The sequence below is a fragment of the Clarias gariepinus genome, chromosome 11 (genome assembly GCF_024256425.1).
Source record: "Clarias gariepinus isolate MV-2021 ecotype Netherlands chromosome 11, CGAR_prim_01v2, whole genome shotgun sequence".
Taxonomy (NCBI): domain Eukaryota; kingdom Metazoa; phylum Chordata; class Actinopteri; order Siluriformes; family Clariidae; genus Clarias; species Clarias gariepinus.
This window is the reverse complement of record NC_071110.1, coordinates 10,411,244-10,436,369: the sequence shown is the minus strand read 5'-3', so window position 1 is coordinate 10,436,369 and position 25,126 is coordinate 10,411,244. Positions and strand designations below refer to the sequence as shown.

The following is a 25,126-nucleotide window of genomic DNA, read 5'->3' as shown; positions in this document are numbered from 1 at the left end:
TGCCGGAGTCTCTGAGTGCACACCATACCTAACTGTTATGTCTTCTCTCTTCTCTTTTATTTTCTTCTCCCTCTCTCTCTCTCTCTCTCTCTCTCTCTTTCTCTCTCTCTGTCAAGCTAAACATACCACTCCTGAGCAGCCAGTGATCCAGACCCCCTCTGCCATCTGGACTTGTCTTATTCATCCTTGTCCTGCTTCTGGCGATCTCATTCCATGGTGTGTGTGGTCTGCCTGCGATGCGTGTGGTTACTTTACTGTAAAGAGGTTATGGGCATTGGCTGAAGCAGACAGTTGTTCTCTGCAGACCTGTGGACTACAGTCGCTCAATGGTTCAGGACAGGAATTTTCTACCATCTACCTAAGCTTCTAATAAAGATAATGGACTCCATATTAACTTAAAGACATCAAATCTTGAATTTAAATGTTGAACATTGAACTTCCACCTGCCTAACACACACTATGACAGCACAATAATGCCTACTATCCATTATCACCCAAATGAGGATGGGTTCATTGTTGCGTCTGGTTCCTCTCAAGGTTTCTTCCTATTGCCATCTCAGGGAGTTTTTTCTTGCCACCAACGCCCTCGACTTACTCATCAGGAACAATCTGTATGAATCATTTTCATTCATACACATTTTCTCACATTACATACACATTTCCATAATTTTCTTTTGTTTCGGTGAAGCTGCTTTGCGACAATGACCATTGTTAAAGGCACTATACAAATAAAATTGAATTAAATTGGATTGAATACCTACGTATTAAGAGGAGTGGCAGTTTGTATTTAGAATGGTCACTCAGGTGCTTATTCCCTTGTCCTTTTGCGTCTGTAATACAACAACTTAATCCTGGCACTATTTGTCCTTTGCAGTTAATCTGGAATTCAGATCCATGTTGTTTTCAACCTCTCTGGTTTCTCCCAAGGTTTCTTTTTCACGTCACATCAAGTACATTTCCTTGCTACTGCTTTTTTACATTAAGTATCTTTATCATATGTAAATCAAAGCTGTCAATACAAGACATGACAATTCCTTTTAAGATTAAGATGGGTCTAATCTTTTTTTTTTTTACTGAAAAAAACCCATTTATTCAGAAAGCCACACTTTAAATTTTAGCAGCTTTTACTATAAATCCCTTGAGATTTTTAGCTTTGCCTGGAAAAATGGAAAAGTTGCATACATTTCCCTTACTCAGAGCCAAAAAGTCTGGAATGGTGGAAATGTGGAGTGGAATAATAATTGTTAATTGTTTTAACATCCAAGCAAAGTCAAGTTGATCCAACATAGAGAAAGTTAACCTGTAAAAACGGAAGGGCTAGCAAGTGATAGCATGTGTCACAACTGACTTTACTGAACAGAAGTACACATATGGGCAGAAGCTTATCTCCATGCTTACTTCACTGCTATGTGTCACGAATAGATGTGTGTTTTCAAATCATGTTCTGCATGCCCAGACTGGCTGTCCTTGTGGTATTTATGAACTGGTACTCTTACTACACTCTGTCCTGCCTCATGCCCAAAGTCGACTGTGATGGGCTCCAGACCCTGTACAGGATAAGTGGTATAGAAGATAAATTAATAAATTAAGTGGCACTTTAGGAAGTGTTTTGACATTATCAGATGCCTCTTCCAAATCATCATCTTTTGTTTCATCAGCTTATAGAATACTTTAGTTTTTTTATAGTGCACTATGGGTGATCATAGCAGTAGCCGTCACGTTAATTTAAATACATTTTAAAACACTCTACTGAAGAGGGAGTAACAGACAAGTGGTTTGGAAAACTTAATTAGTATTACTTAATTACTTAATCACTGAATTATTACTTAATTTTATAATAGATTGCATTTTAATAATCCTAGTATGAAGCTTATTGACATTTACAGATTGATTACATTAATTGATAATTGAATTGATTGATTCATGTAATATATTGTTTTGTGTCATGGTTCTATCAATCAGTCTAGGAAATGCCACTTTCCCAAATAGACTTCACATCTAAATAGACTACATTTTCTTAATCTTGGTTTAAAAAATATGTCTTTGATGGATTTCCACAGATAAGTAGTAATGAAAACAACTTAGATTTTATGGTCAACTTTTAAGTTCTTGGGCAGGGTTTCAGCACTATCTACGAAGGAATTTGTTAGGGTGACCTGGCACCAGAATGCAACATACTCCCTGATATTTCCAGGAAGTTGTGGGTGTGAATGGTTGGTTTTCTCTTCAGCAAAAGCAAACACAAAAATGTCTAGGAATTAGTACGGCTTCATCTCTTAGATGTCATGTGATAGACTGTAGTACATTGCATGTGTACAGTGGCTTTGAGGAACATTACAGAATTTATTACCTGTTTGTGAGGAACAGAATGCTATCACTTTAATGAACTGATCAAAAAGGCTATGACTATAGCAAAAAATACAATTACTCTAGCCACAATCTATTGCATGGATTTATATTTGCTGTCTCAATAGACAAATCTTTAACACCAAAAAACTTTAAAAAGTTATGAATAATATAAATTTATATTTCAGATTGGTAGTACACAACAAACAAGCAAAGATTTTTTTTTTTTTTGTAAAACGTAGAAAGCATGACAGAACAGAACTAAACCACATTCTTTCTAGCATGTGTAAGCCTGTGTAAACGTCATGATATTGTTTGCTTTGAGGGCAAAAGGTGAAGTAGAGGTGAATACGGAATGTGTGTTCGGAACGGATGTGTGACTTATAAGGTCTTTCCTTATGTAAAAGCATGTAAGCAGTTGCTAAGGTACATTCTCCGTTTGTTTGTTTTTGCTGGTGTGTTTAAGTCAATGGAGGATAAACTCAATTCTGTCACATTTCCAAAACAAACCTGCCCTTGAATTAATGGGTCTGGTCAAAAGATTTAAGGGATTTAAATTATAAGTAAATGTTTATAGTTGTATTGAAACCTGACTTTCTTTTATGAGTCTGTAAATCTAAACCTCGCTGCGCCTTTACGTCATGAACCTATTTAAAACACATCTGTTTCTAACTGTTCAGGGAAATCCTCATATGAAATTAAAATATATCTAAATATTCTGCTAGCAACCTTTGGCCATTTTGTCTGACAAATTTTTCAGCATTCAAAAAGAGCAGAATAGAATAAAGTTTTTTATTCTTTAAAATCACTCCTTGTATATTTTATTCATGTATAGTTATATTAATGTTGTTAAATGACTGTGAAATGTGCATGTGTGTGGGTGTGTGTTGGCGTGTTCAGTGTTCCAAAGATAGATTCTGGATGTACCAAACCCAATCAATAAATGTACAGAAATAATGTAGTACTGTATAATAAATACAATGAAATATAAATATTGTATATAATTTTTTTTTCATTAATAAGGCTGCTTGTCTCCAATATCTAGACTATACCTAAGACTAGTTCCTATTGCATGGTAATTATTGTGTATTAACATATAATTAAAAAACAAAGAAAAAAGTATACCTTTTTAATAACACACAGATTGTAAGAATCATGAATTTGTTAAATGAAACATAATTTTTTCGGTAATTTGTATCCCTTATGTTACTCCTCGTTTTTATAAACAGAATACTATAAATATAAACAGAAAAAAGTCAACAATATATTCTTTATTAGTGCATTAATAAAACTGTATGTTATGGCACCTGCTTGAACTTTTAAAAAACATCCAGTTTTAGATATATCTTTTTTTATTTAAATTACATTTAATCAAAGAGTGCATAACAGAAGTATAAGTTAATAAATAGAGTGAGTTTTATCCTTTCACATGCACCTGGTTGTAGACTACCAGTCAAAAATTTGGACTCTTATGCAGTGGGCTTTCCTGATTTTTATTTCTTTCTACATTGTAAAAAAAATGCTGAAGGCATTCAAGTTATACAAAAATTTCCACTAAAATTAAGATGTCTGCTCTGTAAAGTCTTCATAATGGCTTTAATCTGAAGTGCTGTAAGTAAGTGATTTTTGAAGCTGGTAACTCAACTTCTCCTCTGCAGCAGAGGTAAGTTTTGGTCTTGCCTTCCTCGGATGGGCTTCATGAGATCTTTTTTCATCATGTTGCTTGATGGGTTTTGCAAATGCACTTGACAATACTCAATACTGTTCTTACAAGAAGAACAACTTACCATCATGTCTTAAGATAACAATTGCTTGTTGTGTTATTTTATAGTTTTTTTTTTTTAAATGTCCAGTATTGTTCTAGATTGTAGAAAATAAAACCCTAAAAAAAAAAAAAAAAAAATGTTGTGTTAGAAGTTGTGACCTGAAAACGTTTGACCTGCACTGTGGACAAGTAATGTGGTCTATCAGGAAATTATTTTCACTTGTTTTTGGTGAACACAGTCACCACAACAACCTCTCAACATCTACAAAATCACTCTTTTGCTGAGTCATGTGTAATCTTTCCCAGGCTGCTGTCATGGTGCAGATGATTCTTCAAGGAAGCGAAGAGCGGCTACAACTGCCTGGCTGATTCACCGTGGTAACTCATTAGGCAGTGAGGTCCTGTTTCCGCTTTCTTTCTTTCTGACGTCCTTTGTAACTACGTCAATGTATCAATGTGATTTTTACATGATGAGGAAAAAAAAGAAAATATTTTCCCTGCAACCTCCAAAAATTCAGATTTAATGAGTTAATCCTTCTTTCTTGTACTGGATCTGTAGTGGAGTTGCGAACATCTGTTTTCTTGCTCCTTCTCTCCTTCTGTTCTCTCAAGGGTTGAATGCTCAGATGCACAGTGGGAATTCTTCAAATTCAGCAGAACAGCTGGTAATGGAAAATTAGCGGGGCCAAAGCAGTATTTGCAGGCTGTGAATATCTCTATTGTTTAAGGGTTTAAACCTACAAACTCATCATTATGCTCCTGTGAATTGTTTCCAGAAATTGTTACTTGAAATTACATAGAGATCTTGGACACAAGGTCTCATTTAATGTTTACATATTATAATGATGCCCAATACCCTTATTCCACTCAGCCAAATTTGCTACCAACCTCTCCTGATGGCTTCGTAGTCATTGCGTTCGGTACCAATTCGCTAAATTTTTCAAAAAAAGCGACCCTACATTGAGCCGTTAACAAATTAAACAATTTTTTTATTTTTAAAAAATTTTTTTTTTATAAATTTAGTCCTGTCCAATTCTTTTTCCCCGATTTTCTCCCCAATCTAGTCTTGGCCAATTCCTCCATGTCACTAGGAGGCTCCCACATTAAGGCTACTACCACCACTCAGTCGGGAGGGCGAAAGCTATCCCGTGTGTCCTCCGAACCACTTGACGCGAGCCGACCGCATCTTTTCGAACTGAACACCGTTAGGGCCGGAGTAACACACTCAGAGGAAAGCGTTAGCCGCTCCTTCCGCGTGCGCAAGCTCACAGACGCCCCTGATTGGCTGTAATGCCGTGATTAATGTGGGAGCGCAAGTACCTCTCATCCCTCCCCCCTGAGAGAGCTCGGCCAATCAGCTCTCTCTGTGCCTCCGGCTGTGAAAAAAAAAAATTTATGTAACTTTAACAATATGCTTTTTTTTGTAAAATAGAATTTGATGAAACTTGATGTATACCCAGTAAATACTATAATGATATTAAAATGTATAAAGAAATTAACTAATGTTTAGCAAAGTTTTGAATGAAATGAAGTGACCAAACCGTAATAAAAATTAAATGGTCAATTTGTCATCATACGTTATTATGAAATTAACAAAAATTATCAAACCCCATATATTTTTGATAAAAACATCACTATTTTTCATAAATTAAACAAGCATAACAAAGAGTAACTTACAATAACTAAAATTGTACTACTTAAGGATAAAGTTGAGGCACATATACTATAAATACTGTAATATTTTTGAATAAACATGTTTGAATGGTCCCTTTTTGAGAAAGTCTAAATTTTGGGGGTTTTTGCTTCATGTTTTTTGCTTATACACATACAATACAAGACTCTCAAAAACTGGTCAGTTCTCATACAGGTCCACCTTAAAGGAGTACTAAGTGAAATAAAAATGTATTCAAACTAATTTCCAAGACATTTGCGGCATCCAAAATGTACTTGAGCAATAACATTTCAATAAATAAATGCTACGAATAAATTTTAAGACACTATGACCTACTGTAATCTACAGGCATAAACACAATTCAACCACGCACATCACTTTATCCATGGTTAAGCCACCTTGTGGTTTGTTTTAAGAAGGAAATGGAAACCAAGCATGCACTCATGGTCTGGATCAAACCGTTTGATATTAAATTCAGAGAAATCTCACCATACAAATGTCTTTCACTTATAGTCTACAGTCATAGAGTCTGCAAAAAAGTGAACTAAATTGCCTATATTTTAAATAAGTCAAATAATAACTAATATAGAAAACTACATGGATTGTGAACTTCATTTATTATGAGAAAAATTCAACTGAGTGAGTCAAAGCTCAGTTCTTCCAGACAGAAGTGAGGGCAGGTTTGGCCAGGTTTCAATTCAGGAGCAGACAGAGAAAGTGATGAAGAAAGCGCAACATGGAAAGAATGCACCATTGCTAACGTCAGTCTTGAACATATAAGGTCTTACATGGTGTCACCTGGCACTATCTCTCTTTTATTATCAAACACAGATAACGCTGCTCACAGTAACAACATGGAATTTGTTACAAATGACTGTAACATCTAAATGAAGCATACTAGGATACATTACACTGCACAGTAGATGTCAAAGATAGTTCCGGTGACTTCTGCATGACACGGTTGGGAGTGTTTTGATGCCGTCTTAATGCAAATAACCTGGCTGTTGCAACATCTAGTGCGAAATCTAACTGCATAAAGATGGAAGATATATGCATAGGCATGTTAATTCAACAACAGACCAATATATATATATATAAAAAAAAAAATAAAGTACACTATACTGTAAATATTCACATAAGGCAATTCTTTTTTTTTAAGTATTAATGCTGAAACTTTGAAACTGTGCTCCCTTTTTCAAAGCAAATTTTTTGTGTGTTTTGAATGTATTCACTAATACGTTACCATGGTTTTCTATTTCCTGTAATAAACCAGCAGATTCCAGACTCACTAAGAGCTCCTGGCCAATCCAAACAATGACCAATAAGAGGAAAAGAGACGCATTATTTTTTTTACTGTTTAACCCTAACTCAAACATACTCACTGTATTGCGTAAACACTCACTACTAAAAAGGGGCTTTTTACTAGGATTTTCCCTATGCGTAGACAAAACCATCACTTACTCAAAATTTCTCATCACAATCAAGACAGACTGCATTCCTCGAGCTGCTGCGTGCAAGTCACAGAAGAAACAGTCTTTTGGCAAAAAAACTCACAATAAACCACGGACTGTGATTCAAACCACGGACTGTGATTCAAACCACAATTTCACAACACTTAAACAGAATTTTAGATTTAACATTTCGTAAAAAACATCTTTCTGAAGGAACCTGACTGAATCAAAGAGTTTTTTTTCTTATTAATTTTTTTATATTTCAGAATTGTTGATCAATAAAAACATGCTATTGTTTGCTTAAAAAATGATGCAGTAAGGGCAAAATAGTTTTACTCTTACTACATCCAAGCCAAGTAATAACTTCACATAAACTGATTTACTGTTGCTACCTTATAATAAAAGAGAAATATAAATAAAATTAGATTAAAGGGAATTCAAGATAAACAAACCTTACCAAAGTAAATTAATATAATAAAAAAGTACAAAATAAAATAGAAAGATTCCAGATTCAAGACTTTTATTGTCATACAGTATATACCTAGGTACAATGAAATACTTATTTTGTCTTAGCCTCTTGCGAACAAGGAGATAGAACAGCAGTGAACAATAAAATTACAGTAAAAGGTAAATACAAAAAAAAAGGTTAAAAAATATATATAAAAAGGAATAAATAGATACAGAAATAAAGTAAAAAGAAAAAAACGTAGAATAGAGTTTTAAATTTACAGTATAAAGAACCCGTAATATGGTTTAACAACCGTTTCCCATTACACTGTGGTACAAGTAAACAATTAAAATGACAAAATGGAGGTTAAGTGACGAGTGGAAGCAAAGTAACTTAATTTATAATATGTAAAGTGTCGCAGTAACCCAGGTAACATGGAGTTGAAAGGGTGAAAGGGCAGTCAACATGTAGGATTTTTATTGCCATTTTTAATAGATAATATGTCACATTATATAACTGATTGATTATTACACATTTTCAAAGAAGCAATTTCTTCATATCACAGTGTTTCCAATTTCACTTGCCAAAATGCAAGTGATAACAAGAACTTATTCTTCAGACCCACAATACTGAATATAACTATAAACAGGTGCTGATCCAAAATAGAAAGTATGAAAAATGATATTCACAAATGCTCTCTGATATTCATTAAAAATGTATTATTTAAATCCGCAGGAAGGAAGACAAAAAGAAATTGGTCTTGTAGCCTCAGTTAAACAAATCCTTCACATTTAAATGATGTAATGTTTACTAAAACAATCTTTTTAAATACAAATGAAAGCATGGAGACTCATGTATACGCTGCAGCTGTAGTTCGATCAAAGCCAGATGCATGACGTTATCCAGAAACTTGAAAACAAGAAGAATCCAGATCGCTCACAAAGTGGTTTCTGGGAAGAAATTACTGGATGGTATTTGTGGTTGAAAAGGCCTTTGGGTGTCATTAAATCTCATTAGGATTGTTGAAACAACATGAAATAATCATTCACAAAAATCACGATTCACAGCTGAGTCAGTTGGTTGAAAGCAGGATGATCAATTAGAGTATTTTACAGACATGGTTATTATCAACTTGTCACAACCCATATTTTGTCACTGCTTTGACAATGATTTGCAATATTCTGTTATTCAATATTAATTCCAAGACTCAAATTAGGATTGGGTTGGTGGTTGGAACATTGTTGGAATTTGGGTCTGTATGTCCTGGGTCTGTATGCCTGGCTCAAAGCCAATGCTGTCATGGTACCAAGGCATGATATGCTGGCTGGAACGTACTGCTCCCTGACTTTCAGTTTGAGAAAGAAAAATGCAAGATTATAAGATTAAAAATAATATTTACTCTCAGTCACGAGAGTGATGCTAAACAAAGAAAAGTACATCATTGGTAGAATTGTGACGTTTATGAACCATATGAGCATTTACAAAAAAAAAAGTTTCAGGTGTCAGCGGTTTGTTACAGTAATATTCCTGACATGGTTTCTGGTTTCTTAGTTGTACGATATGTTACAAGATGTGCTGCTAAGGGGACAAGTCTTTATAGCTGCTATAATGTTAGGGGTAAAAGGAACAACCTTGTCCAGTTGATGCTACATCATAACATTAAAAAATTTGTTATTTGTTTTAAATGTTAATAAATAAATCTTATAATCAATAGGCACATTTCTGTGAAATAAACTGTCTTTTATGTGTTATTCCTTACCCCTCTGACAGCCTTCTTCCAAGCTAAAATTAACCTATTTATTCATCTTCTATGCCACTTATCCTACAGTATGTACAGGGTTCGAGAGCACCTAGAGTCTATTCCAGAACACTTAGACTGGAAAAGGTGCCAGTCCACACACAAACACTCATATGCATACACTTACACAGTACAAACCATTTGGAAATGCCAGTTAACTTAATTTGCATGTCTTTCCCCAAGTGGGAATCGAACCCCAACCATGCTAACCCCTACGCCACAGTGCCACGTAAAATTATATAAAATTATTATATCATATTATTAAGATTATAACTTTAATATGTTAATATATTTGTGAATGAGATTTGAACAGTTTTCCCCAATTGTTTCCATCAAAGAACTGACCAGAAATATGAATAAAAAAGTGTGTCATTTCCGTTCTGCAATAAAATACAGCCTGCAGGACAATACAATGTAATGTTTATACAGGAAAATCAAAATTTACTGGCAACAAAAAACCTTTACATGTGAAGTAAACTGAAACAAAACAGCATTCCCACTGAGAGCGGAACCCCTGCTATATCATATCCGCCTCTAACACAAACAGAAAGTGTTTTGCGTATTTTCTTTTCCTTTTTCTGGTTGAAACAAAGCCTGCTTTACTAATGAATTTTGTTCACGTTGCCAGACTCAGATGTTCCTGGCAGGTCACTGTGAATCATCAGGATAAAAAAGCCTTGAGCCCCCAAATAAACAGTGGATCTAAGAGGGTCACGTCATGTCACGTCCCCCTCTCCGCCCCTTAAAAGGCCTCAGGAAGAGCCTGACAGGAATAAAAACTCTAAACGTTTTACCTCCATCTAGTGATCGATATAAGGAACATTTTTTCTTTTAAGAAAAAAACCAAGGACCAGTATATATATATATATATATATATATATATATATATATATGTATAAATTGTAACTTTTCTCAAGTTAAATAAAGGTGTGTATTAGAAGTGTGTAACTAACCTTTCACAGGAACAGATAAATTTGATGTACAGAGGCAAATAAAAAATTTCAAATGGGACTGGGTTAACATAAAAGAATTGGTTAAAATCTTTTTTCTATTTTTACAAATACAAATTTTTTTGGAATATCACTTGGGAAAAAAATTTAAAATGCTTCAGGAAGTATCATGATGAGATCAATAAATTATAACACATTTTTGAACAAGAAAAATTATTCCGTGTGAGATTTGCAGATGGACTTATTTTAGACTCACTTTCTTTCTTCCTTTTCTTTTTTTCTTTTGTTTTTTCTTTCATTTTTTAATAAAATTTAATGAAAAAAACAAATATATATATATATATATATATATATATACACTCAACAAAAATATAAACGCAACACCTTTGTTTCTGCTCCGATTTTTCATGAGATGGACTTAAAGATCTAAAATTCATTCCAGATACACAATATTACCATTTCTCTCAAACATTGTTCACAAATCAGTCTAAATGTGTGATAGTGAGCACTTCTGCTTTGCTGAGATAATTCATCCCACCTCACAGGTGTGCCACATCAAGATGCTGATCTGACATCATGAGTAGTGCACAGGTGTACCTTATACTGCCCACAATAAAAGGCCACCCTGGAATGTGCAGTTTTTTGCTTTATTGGGGGTCTGGGGACTCAGAACCGGTCAGTATCTGGTGTGACCACCATTTGCCTCATGCAGTGCAACACATCTTCTTCACATAGAGTTTATCAGATTGTCAATTGTGGCCTGTGGAATGTTGGTCCACTCCTCTTCAATGGCTGTGCGAAGTTGTTGGATATTAGTGGGAACTGGTACACGCTGTCGTATACGCCGGTCAAGCACATCCCAAACATGCTCAACGGGCAACATGTCCGGTGAGTATGCTGGCCATGCAAGAACTGGGACATTTTCAGCTTCCAAGAACTGTGTACAGATCCTTGCAACATGGGGCCGTGCATTATCCAGCTGAAACATGAGGTGATGTTCATGGATGTATGGCACAACAATGGGCCTCAGGATCTCATTACGGTATCTCTGTGCATTCACAATGCCATCAATAAAATGTACCTGTGTTCTTCGTCCATAACAGATGCCTGCCCATACCATAATCCCACCACCACCATGGGCCACTCGATCCACAACATTGACATCAGGAAAGCGCTCACCCACACACGCTGTCTGCCATCTGCCCTGAACACTGTAAACCGAGATTCATCCGTGAAGAAAACACGTCTCCAACGTGCCAGACGCCATCGAATGTGAGCATTTGCCCACTCAAGTCTGTTACGGCGACGAGCTGGAGTCAGGTCAAGACCCCGATGAGGACGACGAGCATGCAGTTGAGCTTCCCTGAGACGGTTTCTGACAGTTTGTGCAGAAATTGTTTGGTTATGCAAACCAATTGTTTTAGCAGCTGCCTGAGTGGCTGGTCTCAGACGATCTTGGAGGTGAACCTGCTGGATGTGGAGGTCCTGGGCTGGTGTGGTTACATGTGGTCTGCGGTTGTGAGGCCGGTTGGATGTACTGCCATATTCTCTGAAACGCCTTTGGAGGCGGCTTATGGTGGAGAAATGAACATTCAATGCACGAGCAACAGATTTGGTTGACATTCCTGCTGTCAGCATGCCAATTGCACGCTCCCTCAATGCTTGTGGCATCTGTGGCATTTTGCTGTGAGACAAAACTGCACATTCCAGGGTGGCCTTTTATTGTGGGCAGTATAAGGTACACCTGTGCACTACTCATGATGTCAGATCAGCATCTTGATGTGGCACACCTGTGAGGTGGGATGGATTATCTCAGCAAAGCAGAAGTGCTCACTATCACACATTTAGACTGATTTGTGAACAATGTTTGAGAGAAATGGTAATATTGTGTATCTGGAATGAATTTTAGATCTTTAAGTCCATCTCATTATCCAGTAATGTTTTCTTTAATAATAATAATAATAATAATAATAATAATGCAGGTAGTAATAATAATGATAATAATTATAATAATTGACAATAAAAATCATATAGTTTAATTTTCTGGTTGATTAACATCTTTGTATATTTCTACAAAAAGAGAGAAAAAGGAAATTGGTGTCAAGAGAAGACGAGACACAACATGTCTGTGCAGCTTGAGAATGGCAGTGTTGTAATCTTCTTTAGCCTAGAGCAGAAGAAGGGTGAAACATCAGGTTTCATTAAGGGTGAAAAATCTGGTTTCAAGCATGTGATGTGTATAGCAGTCATTAATTTTTACATGGCAGTAAAAACTGATCACAACTTCTTCTCACACACTGACCCTGGTGCCATGCGGTGCTTTACACAATCACAGAAAGAGTATATGTAAGTGCTAAGAGAACCTTTGGCTGGAGTAGTAGTAACAAATAACTGTTCTAGGTAAATAAATAAAGGCTTAAAATAGGTTAGGTGAAAAAATTTCCATAACATACGGCTTACGGTCTTTTTTACTTTGTTAAAACTTGTGACTAAATGGATGCTTCATGAACACATTACTCTTGCCCATGGTGATTGTGAAATAGAAAGTAATTAACTTCTGGTATTTGCTTTTGCAATAAGCTATTTCTAGCTGATATATGTATAGGCAGATTGCAAGACTTACAGTAAGGGAAAGAGTCCATGTGCCATCAGGCACATCAGAAGACAAATACCCACCACCCTGGTGAGATATCCGCAGTTTCAGTGGCAGTTCTCTTACATTGTTGTGATGCCCATGTGATGTCCAATTATATTTGAGTGGTTGAGGGTGAAAGACTTGCTCAGTGACCCAACAGTAGCAGCTCGAAAGTGCTGGGGTCTAACCAGGGGCCTTCATCACCACCTTAACCACCAAGCTACTCCTCCTGCAAACATAATCCAGCTGTCATTCATTCATTCTTTAATAATTGTTTCATCCGGGTCAGAGTCATGGTTGTCATGTATCAACAGCACACACACAATTGTGTTTTATTTCTCACAGTATCACTATTAGGACACTTCACCTGATCTCCCAAACTCAAGAAATCTTTTTTGCCATTTTAATTCTCCTGTGCTGTCAATCTTTTCAGTTTTAACTTATTATTACACCATATACCAAATAAACAACTTCTTTACTTTCAATTTATTTATGTCACCATCCAAAATCAATCTGAAATCTTTTAAATCTATGAATGTTTAAATCAACCAACAATCTATGTACTCTGTCATCTCCTTGTCTTTCATTTGCCTTCATACAGAGATCGGATTAGGAAGGAAGCTTAATTCTCCTGCTCTAATCTGATTACATGCCATTAAAATATGACACCATGTCATCATGACGCCCATGTCTAATTCTAATAAGCACCTTAGACCAGACCTACTATCTCCAAATCTGTGGGACCACCAGGATTCTAAAGAACATCCTGAGACCCCAAGGAGAGGCATCTGTTCTGACTGACTTCACTATCGGGTAAGACAGACACCTCACAATCCCAAAATTACTTCTCTTTTCTTATTCTTATAAAATCTCTTTATAAATAGGAAATGTTCATGTACAGTATCCTACATATAAGACACATTCTTTTTATTGCTAGCTATGATCAAACATGTGCAACCAGAGTGTCTACCTGATAATGATTCAAATAAGCTCCAAATAACGTTGGTTCTGAGTGTGTTTTATTCCATGTTGTATCTATGGTATACATTCATTGGATTGGTTTATTGGATAATTATGGGTTTTTAGTGCTTAACAAAAAGTTTCGGACAAGCAAGATGCAAAGAATTTAGTTCAGGTTTATTTCCGATAGGCATAGCACAAAGTTATAAAAATGGATAATATAAAAATGTGGATGTAGGAACTAGACATACATTTTCTAATAATGAAAAAGATCATAGATATATTTTAATTTAATATGCTTGGTGAATAATATTGTAAATAATTTTGTAAATAACAAATAATTCAATTCAATTCAATTCAATTTTATTTATATAGTGCTTTTAACAACAGTCATTGTCTCAAAGCAGCTTCACAAAAATGAAAAAAAATTTTTTTTTTTTTTTAGAAAAGAAAATATTTGGAAGTGTGTACTGTATGTGTGAGAAAAATGTGTCTAGATTATAATTAGATGAATAAACGATGAATGAAATGTCTCTGATGAGCAAGCCAAGGGTGACGGCGACGGGGGCAAGGAAAAACTCCCTGAGATGGCAATAGGAAGAAACCTTGAGAGTAACCAGACTCAACAGGGAACCCATCCTCGTCTGGGTGATAACTGATAGAAATAACATCAAGTGTGTTGTGCAGGTGAAAGTTTAATATAACAGAAGTTGTGTAGATTAACATGAAGTCCAGTTCAGCACAGGGAGTCAGTAGGTGCAGAGGGCAGATGGGGTCTGGATCACTGGAAGCACAGGAGCAGGATGTGTAGCTCCAACCATCATAAAGCAGAATCCAGCTGGAGCAGGTCCTTCTCTGGATGCCTTAGAAACCTCGCAGGGTTGGCCTTTGTCTACTGAAGCTGGCACAATCTCCAGATGTCTCAGGATGGGTAGAAAAATACAGAAAAGATGGAGAGAATTAGCGTAGTTGCCATTCAGGATAGATGTACTGGAGTACGAGGTTATGGGATGAGTTACGCGTATGCCAGATTAAAGAGATGCGTCTTGAGTCTACTTTTGAATTGGGAAACCGTGTCTGCTCCCCGAACAGTGTCTGGAAGGCTATTCCAAAGTTTTGGAGCCAAATATGAAAATGCCCTGCCCCCTTTTGTAGATTTTAAAATTCTGGGAATTACCAGAAGTCCAGAGTTTTGTGATCTTAAGGGATGTGGTGGATTATAGCGTATCAGAAGACTGGTTAGGTATGTGGGAGCTAAACCATTTAAAGCCTTGTATGTAAGTAGTACTATTTTGTAATTAATTCTAAACTGAACTGGTAGCCAGTGCATAATAAATAACAACATTAAATGAAACTATAACTTAACAAGTTACTGTAAAAGTAATATCTGAGTTAAGTTTCATATTCTTACAAAATAAACTAGCATAAAACAACTAAACAGACGGATTTGACAGGTAATTAAAAAAAAAATTTATTTATTAGAAATTGTGCAACATTTCGAGAATTACAAACAAACAAATGAAGAATAAAAACAGCTAGAGACAGCACAAGTGATATGATATATAATGTGCTTTTTTGTATGTGCCTATACAATGCCCAAGCAGTACAGTCAATGCACAGAGCCTTTACCCATACATGCATCAATATATAAAGTATTGTTGAAAATAGCTGATATCTTAGTAATCTTTTTATTACTGTGTGCAAACTTAGCTTAGGGTCTGAATTGACCATGCATATGTAACAATTTAATGAAATTAAGAAGAGATTTAAATGAAAAAAAAAAAAAACACAAGAGGATAAGAAATGAATATGTTACCATTTATAGGTTGTCACTGATGGATATGTTACCATTTATATGTCGTCACTGATGGAAGCAAAGGGCAAATATGCACAGACTGTATAGGCAGATCTGTAATAAAGATCTTCATCAAAATGTCAAAATGTAAGGCTATAAATGTCCTGAATGCTATCAACACTATCAGGGCTCATGCAATAACTTACAGTAGGTATTCTCACACTCTTTTAGTCACAAAAGCCCTTTGAGTGTGTATATACTGTATATAAAAAATAGAGCGATATTAAACACATGCTAATATGTGCTTAAACTTCAACAAATGAACTCCTTTAATTAACACTTGGTAAGATTTCTGGTGACATTTTTGCATTTGTATTTCTTTGTTTCAGTTTCAGAGGTTTTACATAATGATCTGAATTCCAATTGAAACTAAATAGTGAGTCACATCACTGAACCTACCAGTAAAATCAATCCATATTTGGAAAGGCCATCATTTAGCTTTATAATATAAATTATATTTTTGAAATCAGACAATATGAATAAACTCATCTAATCATCCTATTTACTTTTATGTTTAATTAATTATATCTAGAAATAAAAGTACATACCCATCTTAGCCAACAATAAAAAACTAAATAAACTTAATTTTATGATGTTACATCCTATATTTGTTAGCTTTATGTCGCTTAAAGCATTCATTACTTAAGCATTTATACATACAAAACGTGAAATAAAAGTTTCTCAAAGTTTATTTGAAAATGTACCAAATAAAGTATAATTAATGCTTGCTTACAGACTTTGCTGTGATGTGCTACACACCCATACTGGTATATATATAATTACTACAGTAAATACACCTAAAGCACAGTACAAATGTCTGCTAAAATGCAAAACATGTGTGTGATTATTTCTTTTAATCTTATAATCCAACCTCAACCTTGATGAGTGTAGGTGATACTGACATCTATAATCCATCTCCCTGTGGTTACATCATCATAATCAGGGCAGTTTAATCCTCTGCACCTGCTGACAACCTTCTGTGTCTAGCTATCAGTCTATTCATTTAATTCAAAAATAAATTATAATATACTATCGGGCAATGTTGTCAGCATGCCAAGGACATTCCCTATATTTCTCAATGGGTGATTACCCAAAAGGAAGTTGCACAAAGCAAAATTTTAGGTCATTTCTACCAGCTACTGCAATCCCTGGATGTTCTGTTTTTATCTTTTTTTTTCAGAAGTCTTGCTGCAAATTTATTGTAAAGATGTCAGACTCAGTCCAGGAAGAGGAACCACCAGCAACACACACAGGTAAAACAATGACACTGATGACTACTGAATCAAATCACTTATCTATTATTTATAGATAAAATGTATATCTAGGTAATACAGGTTTTGAAAAAGGTTTTGAAAAAGCAAAGATGTTTAAGAAGAAAGGTTGCATGTACAAATTGATAAATACCAGTTTCATGATGAGCAAGGTATTCTATTTATTAAGGCCTGTATATAGTAGTGTCATTAATTCCGAAAAACAAAAAAAATTCCGATTTACAGGCAGAACAATGATGCAATGTTCTTTGGTAGACTATGTCACCAGACTTCCAGCATCGTATGTCTGGTGTTGACATATTGATGTGTCACCCAAAAAACATCAGTGGTCAAACATGAAGTGGATGTCACATCATGTTTTTTTTTTTTTTGTTAGGTATTGTTATTTTTTAGTCACAAAGGTGTCTGTTGTTGACTGAATCGACTTTTCAGTTGATTGGACATGATTTGGAAAGGCACACACCTGTCTATATAAAGTCCCACAGTTGACAGTTCATGTCAGAGCACAAAACAAGCATGAACTCAAAGTAATTGTCTGTAGACCTCCGAGACAGGATTGTCTCGAGGCACAAATCTGGGGAAGGTTACAGAAAAGTTTCTGCTGCTTTAAAGGTCCCAATGAGCACAGTAGCCTCCATCATCCGTAAGTGGAAGAAGTTCGAAACCACCAGCACTCTTCCTAGAGCTGGCTGGCCATCTAAACTGAGTGATCAGGGGAGAAGGGTCTTAGTCAGAGAGGTGACCAAGAACCCGATGATCACTCTGTCAGAGCTCCAGAGGACAACCATCTCTGCAGCAAACCACCAATCAAGCCTATATGGTAGAGTGGCCAGACGGAAGCCACTGATTAGTAAAAAGCACATGGCAGCCTGCCTGGAGTTTGTCAAAAAGCACCTGAAGGACTCTCAGACCATGAGAAATTGACAAATGACAAAATTCTCTTGATTGAACTCTTTTGGTGTGAATGCCAGACATCACGTTTGGAGGAAACCAAGCACCACTCATCACTAGGCCAATACCATCTTTACAGTGAAGCATGGTGGTGGCAGCATCATGCTGTGAGGGTGTTTTTCAGCAGCGGAGACTGAGAAACTAATCAGGATAAAGGGAAAGATGACTGCAGCAATGTACAGAGACATCCTGGATGAAAACCTGCTCCAGAGCACTTTTGACCTCAGACTGGGCGACGGTTTATCATTCAGCTGGACAACGGCCCTAAGCACACAGCCAAGATATCAAAGGAGTGGCTTCAGGACAACTCTGTGAATGTCCTTGAGTGGCTCAGCCAGAGCCCAGACTTGACCGATTGAACATCTCTGGATAGATCTTAAAATGGCTGTGCATAGACGCCTTCCATCCAACCTGAGGGAACTTGAGAGGTGCTACAAAGAGGAATGGGTGGAACTGGCCAAGGATAGGTGTGCCAAGCTTGTGGCATCATATTTAAAAAGACTGGAGGCTGTAATTCCTGCCAAAGGTGCATCACAAAGTATTGAGCAAAGGTAATACTTATGTACATGTAATTTCTCTCTTTTAAAAAAATAAATAAATTTGCAAAAACCTCAAGTAAACCTTTTTCCTGTTGTCATTATGGGGTGTTGTGTGTTGAATTCTGAGGAAAAAAATAATTCAATCCATTTTGGAATAAGGCTGTAACATAACAAAATGTGGAAAAGGTGATGCACTGTAAATCCTATAACCCAGGGACCTCACCATCACTGACTCAGCTTGCTGGGCCATGTTGGGTACACCAGCAATCTCTCAGTCCTTCTCAGAGTCCTTCTTAATAGGCAATTGTGTGAAGCAAGGCTGCATTATTGTACTTTTAGAATCTTTTTCAGCACAAAGCCCTAAAGTGTCACAGTATACATTGGTGACAAGGATGGTGTTAACATTGGATACTGCACCAATGGCAGCTTGTTTGCCCTGAGTCATTTACAATCCACACTGAGAAAGATGAACATATCATCCAGGATTACTCTTCATTGATGATGACAGTTCATGGGTGTATCATTTACAGTAGCTTGGATGCATCATCTACAGATTGACCACAGACTGGCAAAGGCAAACAGCACATTTGGCACACTGTACAACAGAATCTGGAATTATAAGCATATGAATAAAAGTACAAAGATCAGTGTGAAGAGAGCCATGGTACTGACCACCCTTCTGTATGACTATGAGTTGTGAATCACCTACCATTACAATTTGCCACCAATTCAGACTCTGTATCATCCTTAACATTCAGTGAAATGACATCACTAACAATGAACAAGGTGAACTCACCGGTACTGAGGCAATGCAGTTGCACTAGACACAGTTGCACTAGACAGGGCACATTTTTAGGATTCAGAATGGTTGTCTGCCCAAGTTTGTGCTATATGGTGAGCTCATCAATGGCCATCATGACAAAGGCATGACAAAGGATGCACGGGAGAGGAAGAAAGAAAACTGCCCTGATCAACATGCCCTGTTGAACAACATACCCTGATACTGCAGCATCAAATTCACTTCAAAGTTTCTTTTTCTTGCAGTCCCTGTGGCTGGATCTGCCTGTCCTGGACTGGCCTTGTTAGTCAAAATTGGGCTTGCAGCAGACATGGGCAGCTTATTTGTTAAATATTTGCCAAATGGTTTCCAATTAACAGTTAGGTTCATTCCTCACAGTACATAGAAAATGGGTTTGTGGTAACCATTAAGTTTTGTTTCTATTCCAGCAAACAACTGTACAACTGGCAAACAGAATACTTTCTGGGGGCAGTGCCATTTTTTTGCTCGGCATCTGGCCCATGCTTCACACCTAGGTTAAGCTAATCACAGCCAAACCACTTATGGCATGTTTAATGAGGTGGGGAAACTAGGATTGGCTGGGGAAAATTAACATACACAGGATTGGCTGGAGGCCCTGGACCCGCGAGCCAGCAACACTGGGCCACCATGCCAGCATCACATTCTGCATTAACAGCACTGAGATTCAGACAATCGGTCAACCAACTAGCTAGCCATTGCTGGATTGACTAAAAAGTGAAAAATAACTAGTTTTGCATGGTGGTTAAAATACGATATCTATCATTTCTTATTTAAATGTACTGAAAGTTCAAAGTGTATGACTCATCAAGGACGGTAATTAAGTACTTAACACCAAGGTTTCATGACTGTGAGGTGCAGAATGCATTCTTAGAATATACTGTAATGTGGTATGAGAATTTCACAATCGATAGAAATCGTGAAAAGAACAGTTTCACTTCTTTATCTTTTTACAGTTACTCATCCTATTTGCCACTATTAATGGTTTATAATGCTTGTCTAGACGTAGATCACCAGGTTTTGTTTGAACAATGCAGTAGATTTCTAATGAGGGAGTAAAAAAGCAACGGTTTACTCGTTGTTGGTAATTTGGGGGAACTGACGTAACGCTAACTTGACTAACTTGACGCTTGACTACAAACAGATTGGTTTATAAGCAAATTTGAAAAACAACAACAAAAAATATATAATAAATATATTGCTAAAAACAAATTAAACCATTTAGACGCAACCAAATTTTAATTCACTACATTTCATTTACCGTTTGCAGAGCTTGAGAAAAGTATTACTGATTGTGTCAAGGTATAATTATAGATTATAGTAGGTGTTGATGATGGCTGTGCTTTCTACAGGTCCCAAAGGAGTGATCCATGACTGGAGGAAATTCAAGCTAGAAAGTGAAGACCATGAGAGCACACCACAAAAGCGAAGAGAGCTCCTCAGGCAGATGTCCAACCCCAAGGCTAACAATGATGATAATTATGAAAGAATAAACCGCAAGGTCACAATCCAATACAAAAATAACAGTAAAGACCTTACCCTGAATACCAAAATCATTTTTAAAATGTCTCATAACTCCACATCACCCTAACTATATCACCGATCTGGAAAATCAAGTTTGATTTAGTCCTGTTCCTTTAGTTCATGACAATTTGGTACCAACTATTTTTGCTAAGTGTTTACTTAATAGTCATATATAGTGTTATATCAGTTAGGTCTGATCAGCACATAATAATCTTTCACACTGACTACTAGCTTGTCTCCTAATTAGATAGCTTGCCATGTTTTTTCAATAATTAGTGAGCAAGATAAAATCATGACGTTGGGGGGTGGAGGTGACTAACAACTCCAAATTTTTAAATCACATACATTTATATTTTTATTTGCTTTTATGTAACTTACTATCCCTAAGGTGTTAATGAACATCTAATGATCAACCAAGGCATAAATATTGTGAAATGCACAATAAATCAAGTGCATGTCCAAGCAGTATCGCCTTAGTGTCGCAATATCATAAAGGTGAACAAGGTGTAAAAAAGGTTTTAAATGATAACTATGCCAACATTTTAAAAACTGAAAAACAATCCCACACCAGTTCCAACATGACTGCGCACTTGGACACAAATGCGCTTCTGGAAGGATGGTCAAAGATTCTCATAAACAAACTCCTAAACCTTGTGGAAAGCCTTCCCAGAAAGGTGTTATAACTGCAAAGAATGGGCCAACATCAAATTAAACTCTTTGGATTAAGAATTGGATGTTACTCAAGTTCATATGCATGTAAAGGCAGGTGTGCAAAAACTTTTGCCAATACACAAAAAAACTTGTTTAAACAATTAGTTCTGTGTTGATTCAGTAGTAATTGACTTCAACTGACTTGTTTCCTACACTTTATGGGCAAAAGTATTTGGTCAAACCTGCAATGACATCAAGAGCTTCCCCTCTTCTTTGGAAAGCTATCCACAAGTTTTTGGAATGTTTCTGTGGGAATTTCCACCAACTCATTCTGTAGATCCATTATGACGTCAGGCATTGATTTTGGACCAGAAGGCCTGGCTTGCAATCTCAGTTCCAGTTCATCCCAAAGGTCCTTGATGGGGTTGAGGTCAAGGCTCTGAAGTTCTTCCACACTGAACTCATAAAATGATATCTTTGCAGTCCTTGCTTTGTGCACTGGGGCACAGTCAATGTTGGAATAGAAAAGGACCTTCCCCAAACTGCTGCCACAAAGTTTGAAAATTATAGCATTGTCCAAGATGTCTTGGTTTGCTAAAGCATTAAGATTGCCCTTCACTGTGGATAAGGGGACTAATTGAAACACCTAAATTCAATAATTAACAGGTTTGGCCAAATATATATATATTTTTTTAGCATTTTCTTGGGGGACAAAAACAAACAAAAAACATGTCAGAATCCCAAGGACAGTGTTGGATAATAAACAAATCACCTTTTTTTGTGCCATTGTGGTGCAGTGGGCAAACCTGAGTTAAATTTGCAAAAGCCCAACATCCTACATTTAGGGATTTGGCAGATGTTCTTTTATGTGCAGTTACCTATGTTCTTCAAAAGTCCAGTAACATTCCCATAGGTGTGAATGAAGGTGTGCAGGAAATGCAGGAGCGCTTGAGTGTCGGGCCCCCAGAAAGGGCTGGAGTGACTGCAGGGGTTTTTTTCTAGACAAGGAGGAGCAACACCTTCTTTCACTTGTTTAACCAGGTCATCTTATTAAACTTCAACTATCAAGTGTGTCCCCATTTGGGGATAAGATTAATTACATTCTGTAGATTAAGGATTATTATTATTTTTTTCAAAAATGTTATCACAGGTATTAAGATCTTCATTAAGAAGTGCTGACTGTGAAGAACAGAGGAGTGTAAGTATAGTAAAAGCGTGAAAATCAGGAACACACCTAACAAAAGGCCCTTTAATTAGTTGATCAATTCCACCCAGAACCAGATGATGCTAATGCAATGATGTTGCACTACTAAATTCTCAGTTTCTACACTTTCATTTTACTTACACTCCTCGGTTATTTACTGCCATGTTTTAATGGAGATCTTAATTAATTAATTTATATCCACAGTGATGAAATGGTTGAATTTGTCATATTTAGAGCTCCATCTTCATCATAATATGTCTGTTGGCATGCAAACATGCATCAGTGCTAACATAATGTGTTGCCCAAACTAGATGAGTGTTCAGGAGTATGAGATGATCCAGGAGGAGGATGAGAGATGCCTGAAGAAATACCGCAGACAGTGCATGCAGGAAATGCATGAGCGCTTGAGCTTTGGGCCCAAGTTCGACTGTGTCTTTGAGCTGGAAAGCAGTGAAGCTTTCCTCAAGGCCATCGAGAAGGAGCACCGGCTCACACTGATCATTGTGCACATATATGAGGATGCTGTCGAAGGATGCGAAGCTCTCAACCACTGCCTGAACAGCCTGGCAGTTGAGTACTCCAGCGTGAAATTTTGTCGAATCCGCGCATCCGCAACAGGTGCAGGAGAAAGATTCTCCGATGATGTTCTACCCACTGTGCTGGTGTATAAGGCTGGAGAAATGCTTGGAAACTTCATCTGTGTTACCAAGCATCTCAATCAAAAGTTCTTTGCTACAGATGTGGAGAACTTTCTCAATGAGTATGGCTTGTTGCCAGAGAAGGAATTTGCTGCCTGCACTGATGACGACGAAGAACTTGGTGCGGAATAATCCACCAAGATCATGCTAGTGAAAAAGAGCCAAAGTTGAAGATCCATGGCAAAATGTTTGAGACCAAGCATAAAGATGGGCAATAAGTTTGTGTACACATAGAAGCTCATTCAAATGCTCTAATCAGATACAAACATCTCATTGCAGTTATTAGGCACTGCTAGGACTTTGCATGGGGAATGGTAAAACACACTTATATTAACCAAAGGAAGATATTCCTTAACAGTAACTGACCAAAGACATCAAGACTTAAATAAAATGTGTGAAACCTAAAATTGCATTGTAAATAATGATTTTTAAGTCTGACCCATCCTTGTACTTTTGCCAGATAAAGAAGGGACAGTCGAATTTATGGGTATTTCTGAAACTCATAAAGGAACTTTTAATTCTTAACACTTACAGATTACTTTGGCATTAATAAGAAACATCAATCTAAAGTAATTGAATTTTGGTCCATAGTGGCGCATCGTATGAACACGTTGAATAGTGCCATGGACATGGTCTAAGGTCATTCATTCCTTTCTTTTATTAATCAATTCATGATGTCAGTCCACTAATCTGACAAGGAAAGGTGTATAAAACAAATCGGTGTATAAAAAATATCACTTTCTGATACGTCTAATGAGTGAAGAGATGATGTGTAATAGACATGCCGTATGTCATGTTTTTCTTGGAATTCTAGATTAACAAGACATTTTTAAGAAGTGGGTTTAAACAGAATGTGGAAAAGAGACAGGAAATTTTAAAATACCTCACTGTTTGAGAATCATTTCTTTTGGCTAACATTCTGCAATTCTGAGAAGTTGTTTAAGAAGAGGTTTGTATTACAGCTGTCTTTCCAGTAGTCAGTAATTTATAAACATATGTACTTCTGTACATTGTCAATATTTTGGGGTACATATGAAATGTAAAGATTTTTTCTATATATTGTATAACTGATTGGCATTTTTATAGTACTGACATCATGTTAAACATATCAAACTGAAACTATAGTGTATACGACTTGCTCTTACTTCAACCTAAATAGAGTTGTACAATTAACAATCAAAAGGAATTTTAATTTTATTGCTCCTTACTAGTTATTATTCCATTACAACTTTTAGGTCCAGGGTGTCCAGTTTAATCCTGAACTCTGGTAATGCCTGACTATGGAGTTTTTCATTTCCTCTTAAATTGTTTCTATGGGTTTTTAAATGTTTATATGATGCAAAGTGAATTGGGCATGAAAAAAAAAACCACACATAGCCTTAAAAGTGTGTAAATGAGTGATATGTGATTTGCTAACATAATGGATATGTCATTGTAATGGATTTCACAAATTTATGTAAAACATTTTTTTTTTTAAAAACAACATAATGATTCAGCCATGTAAACTCTAAGAATGTATTTTAAATGACTGTGTTGGCGTGGGAGGGTTGACTCAAGGTTTAGGAGTTTATAAAAAAAAGAAAAAATTCAT

At 36.4% G+C, this 25,126-nt stretch overlaps 1 protein-coding gene across 1 annotated transcript; it reads left to right on the top strand.

The window, feature by feature from the left end:
- The first annotated feature begins 13,812 nt into the window (after positions 1-13,812).
- Positions 13,813-24,902, top strand: pdca (phosducin a). The gene is made up of 4 exons (XM_053507081.1): positions 13,813-13,878; positions 17,061-17,133; positions 20,811-20,959; positions 23,149-24,902. Exons 2-4 carry the CDS (start codon positions 17,088-17,090, stop codon positions 23,665-23,667), a joined length of 714 nt encoding a protein of 237 aa, XP_053363056.1. The 5' UTR covers positions 13,813-13,878; positions 17,061-17,087; the 3' UTR covers positions 23,668-24,902.
- Positions 24,903-25,126: the final 224 nt, after the last annotated feature.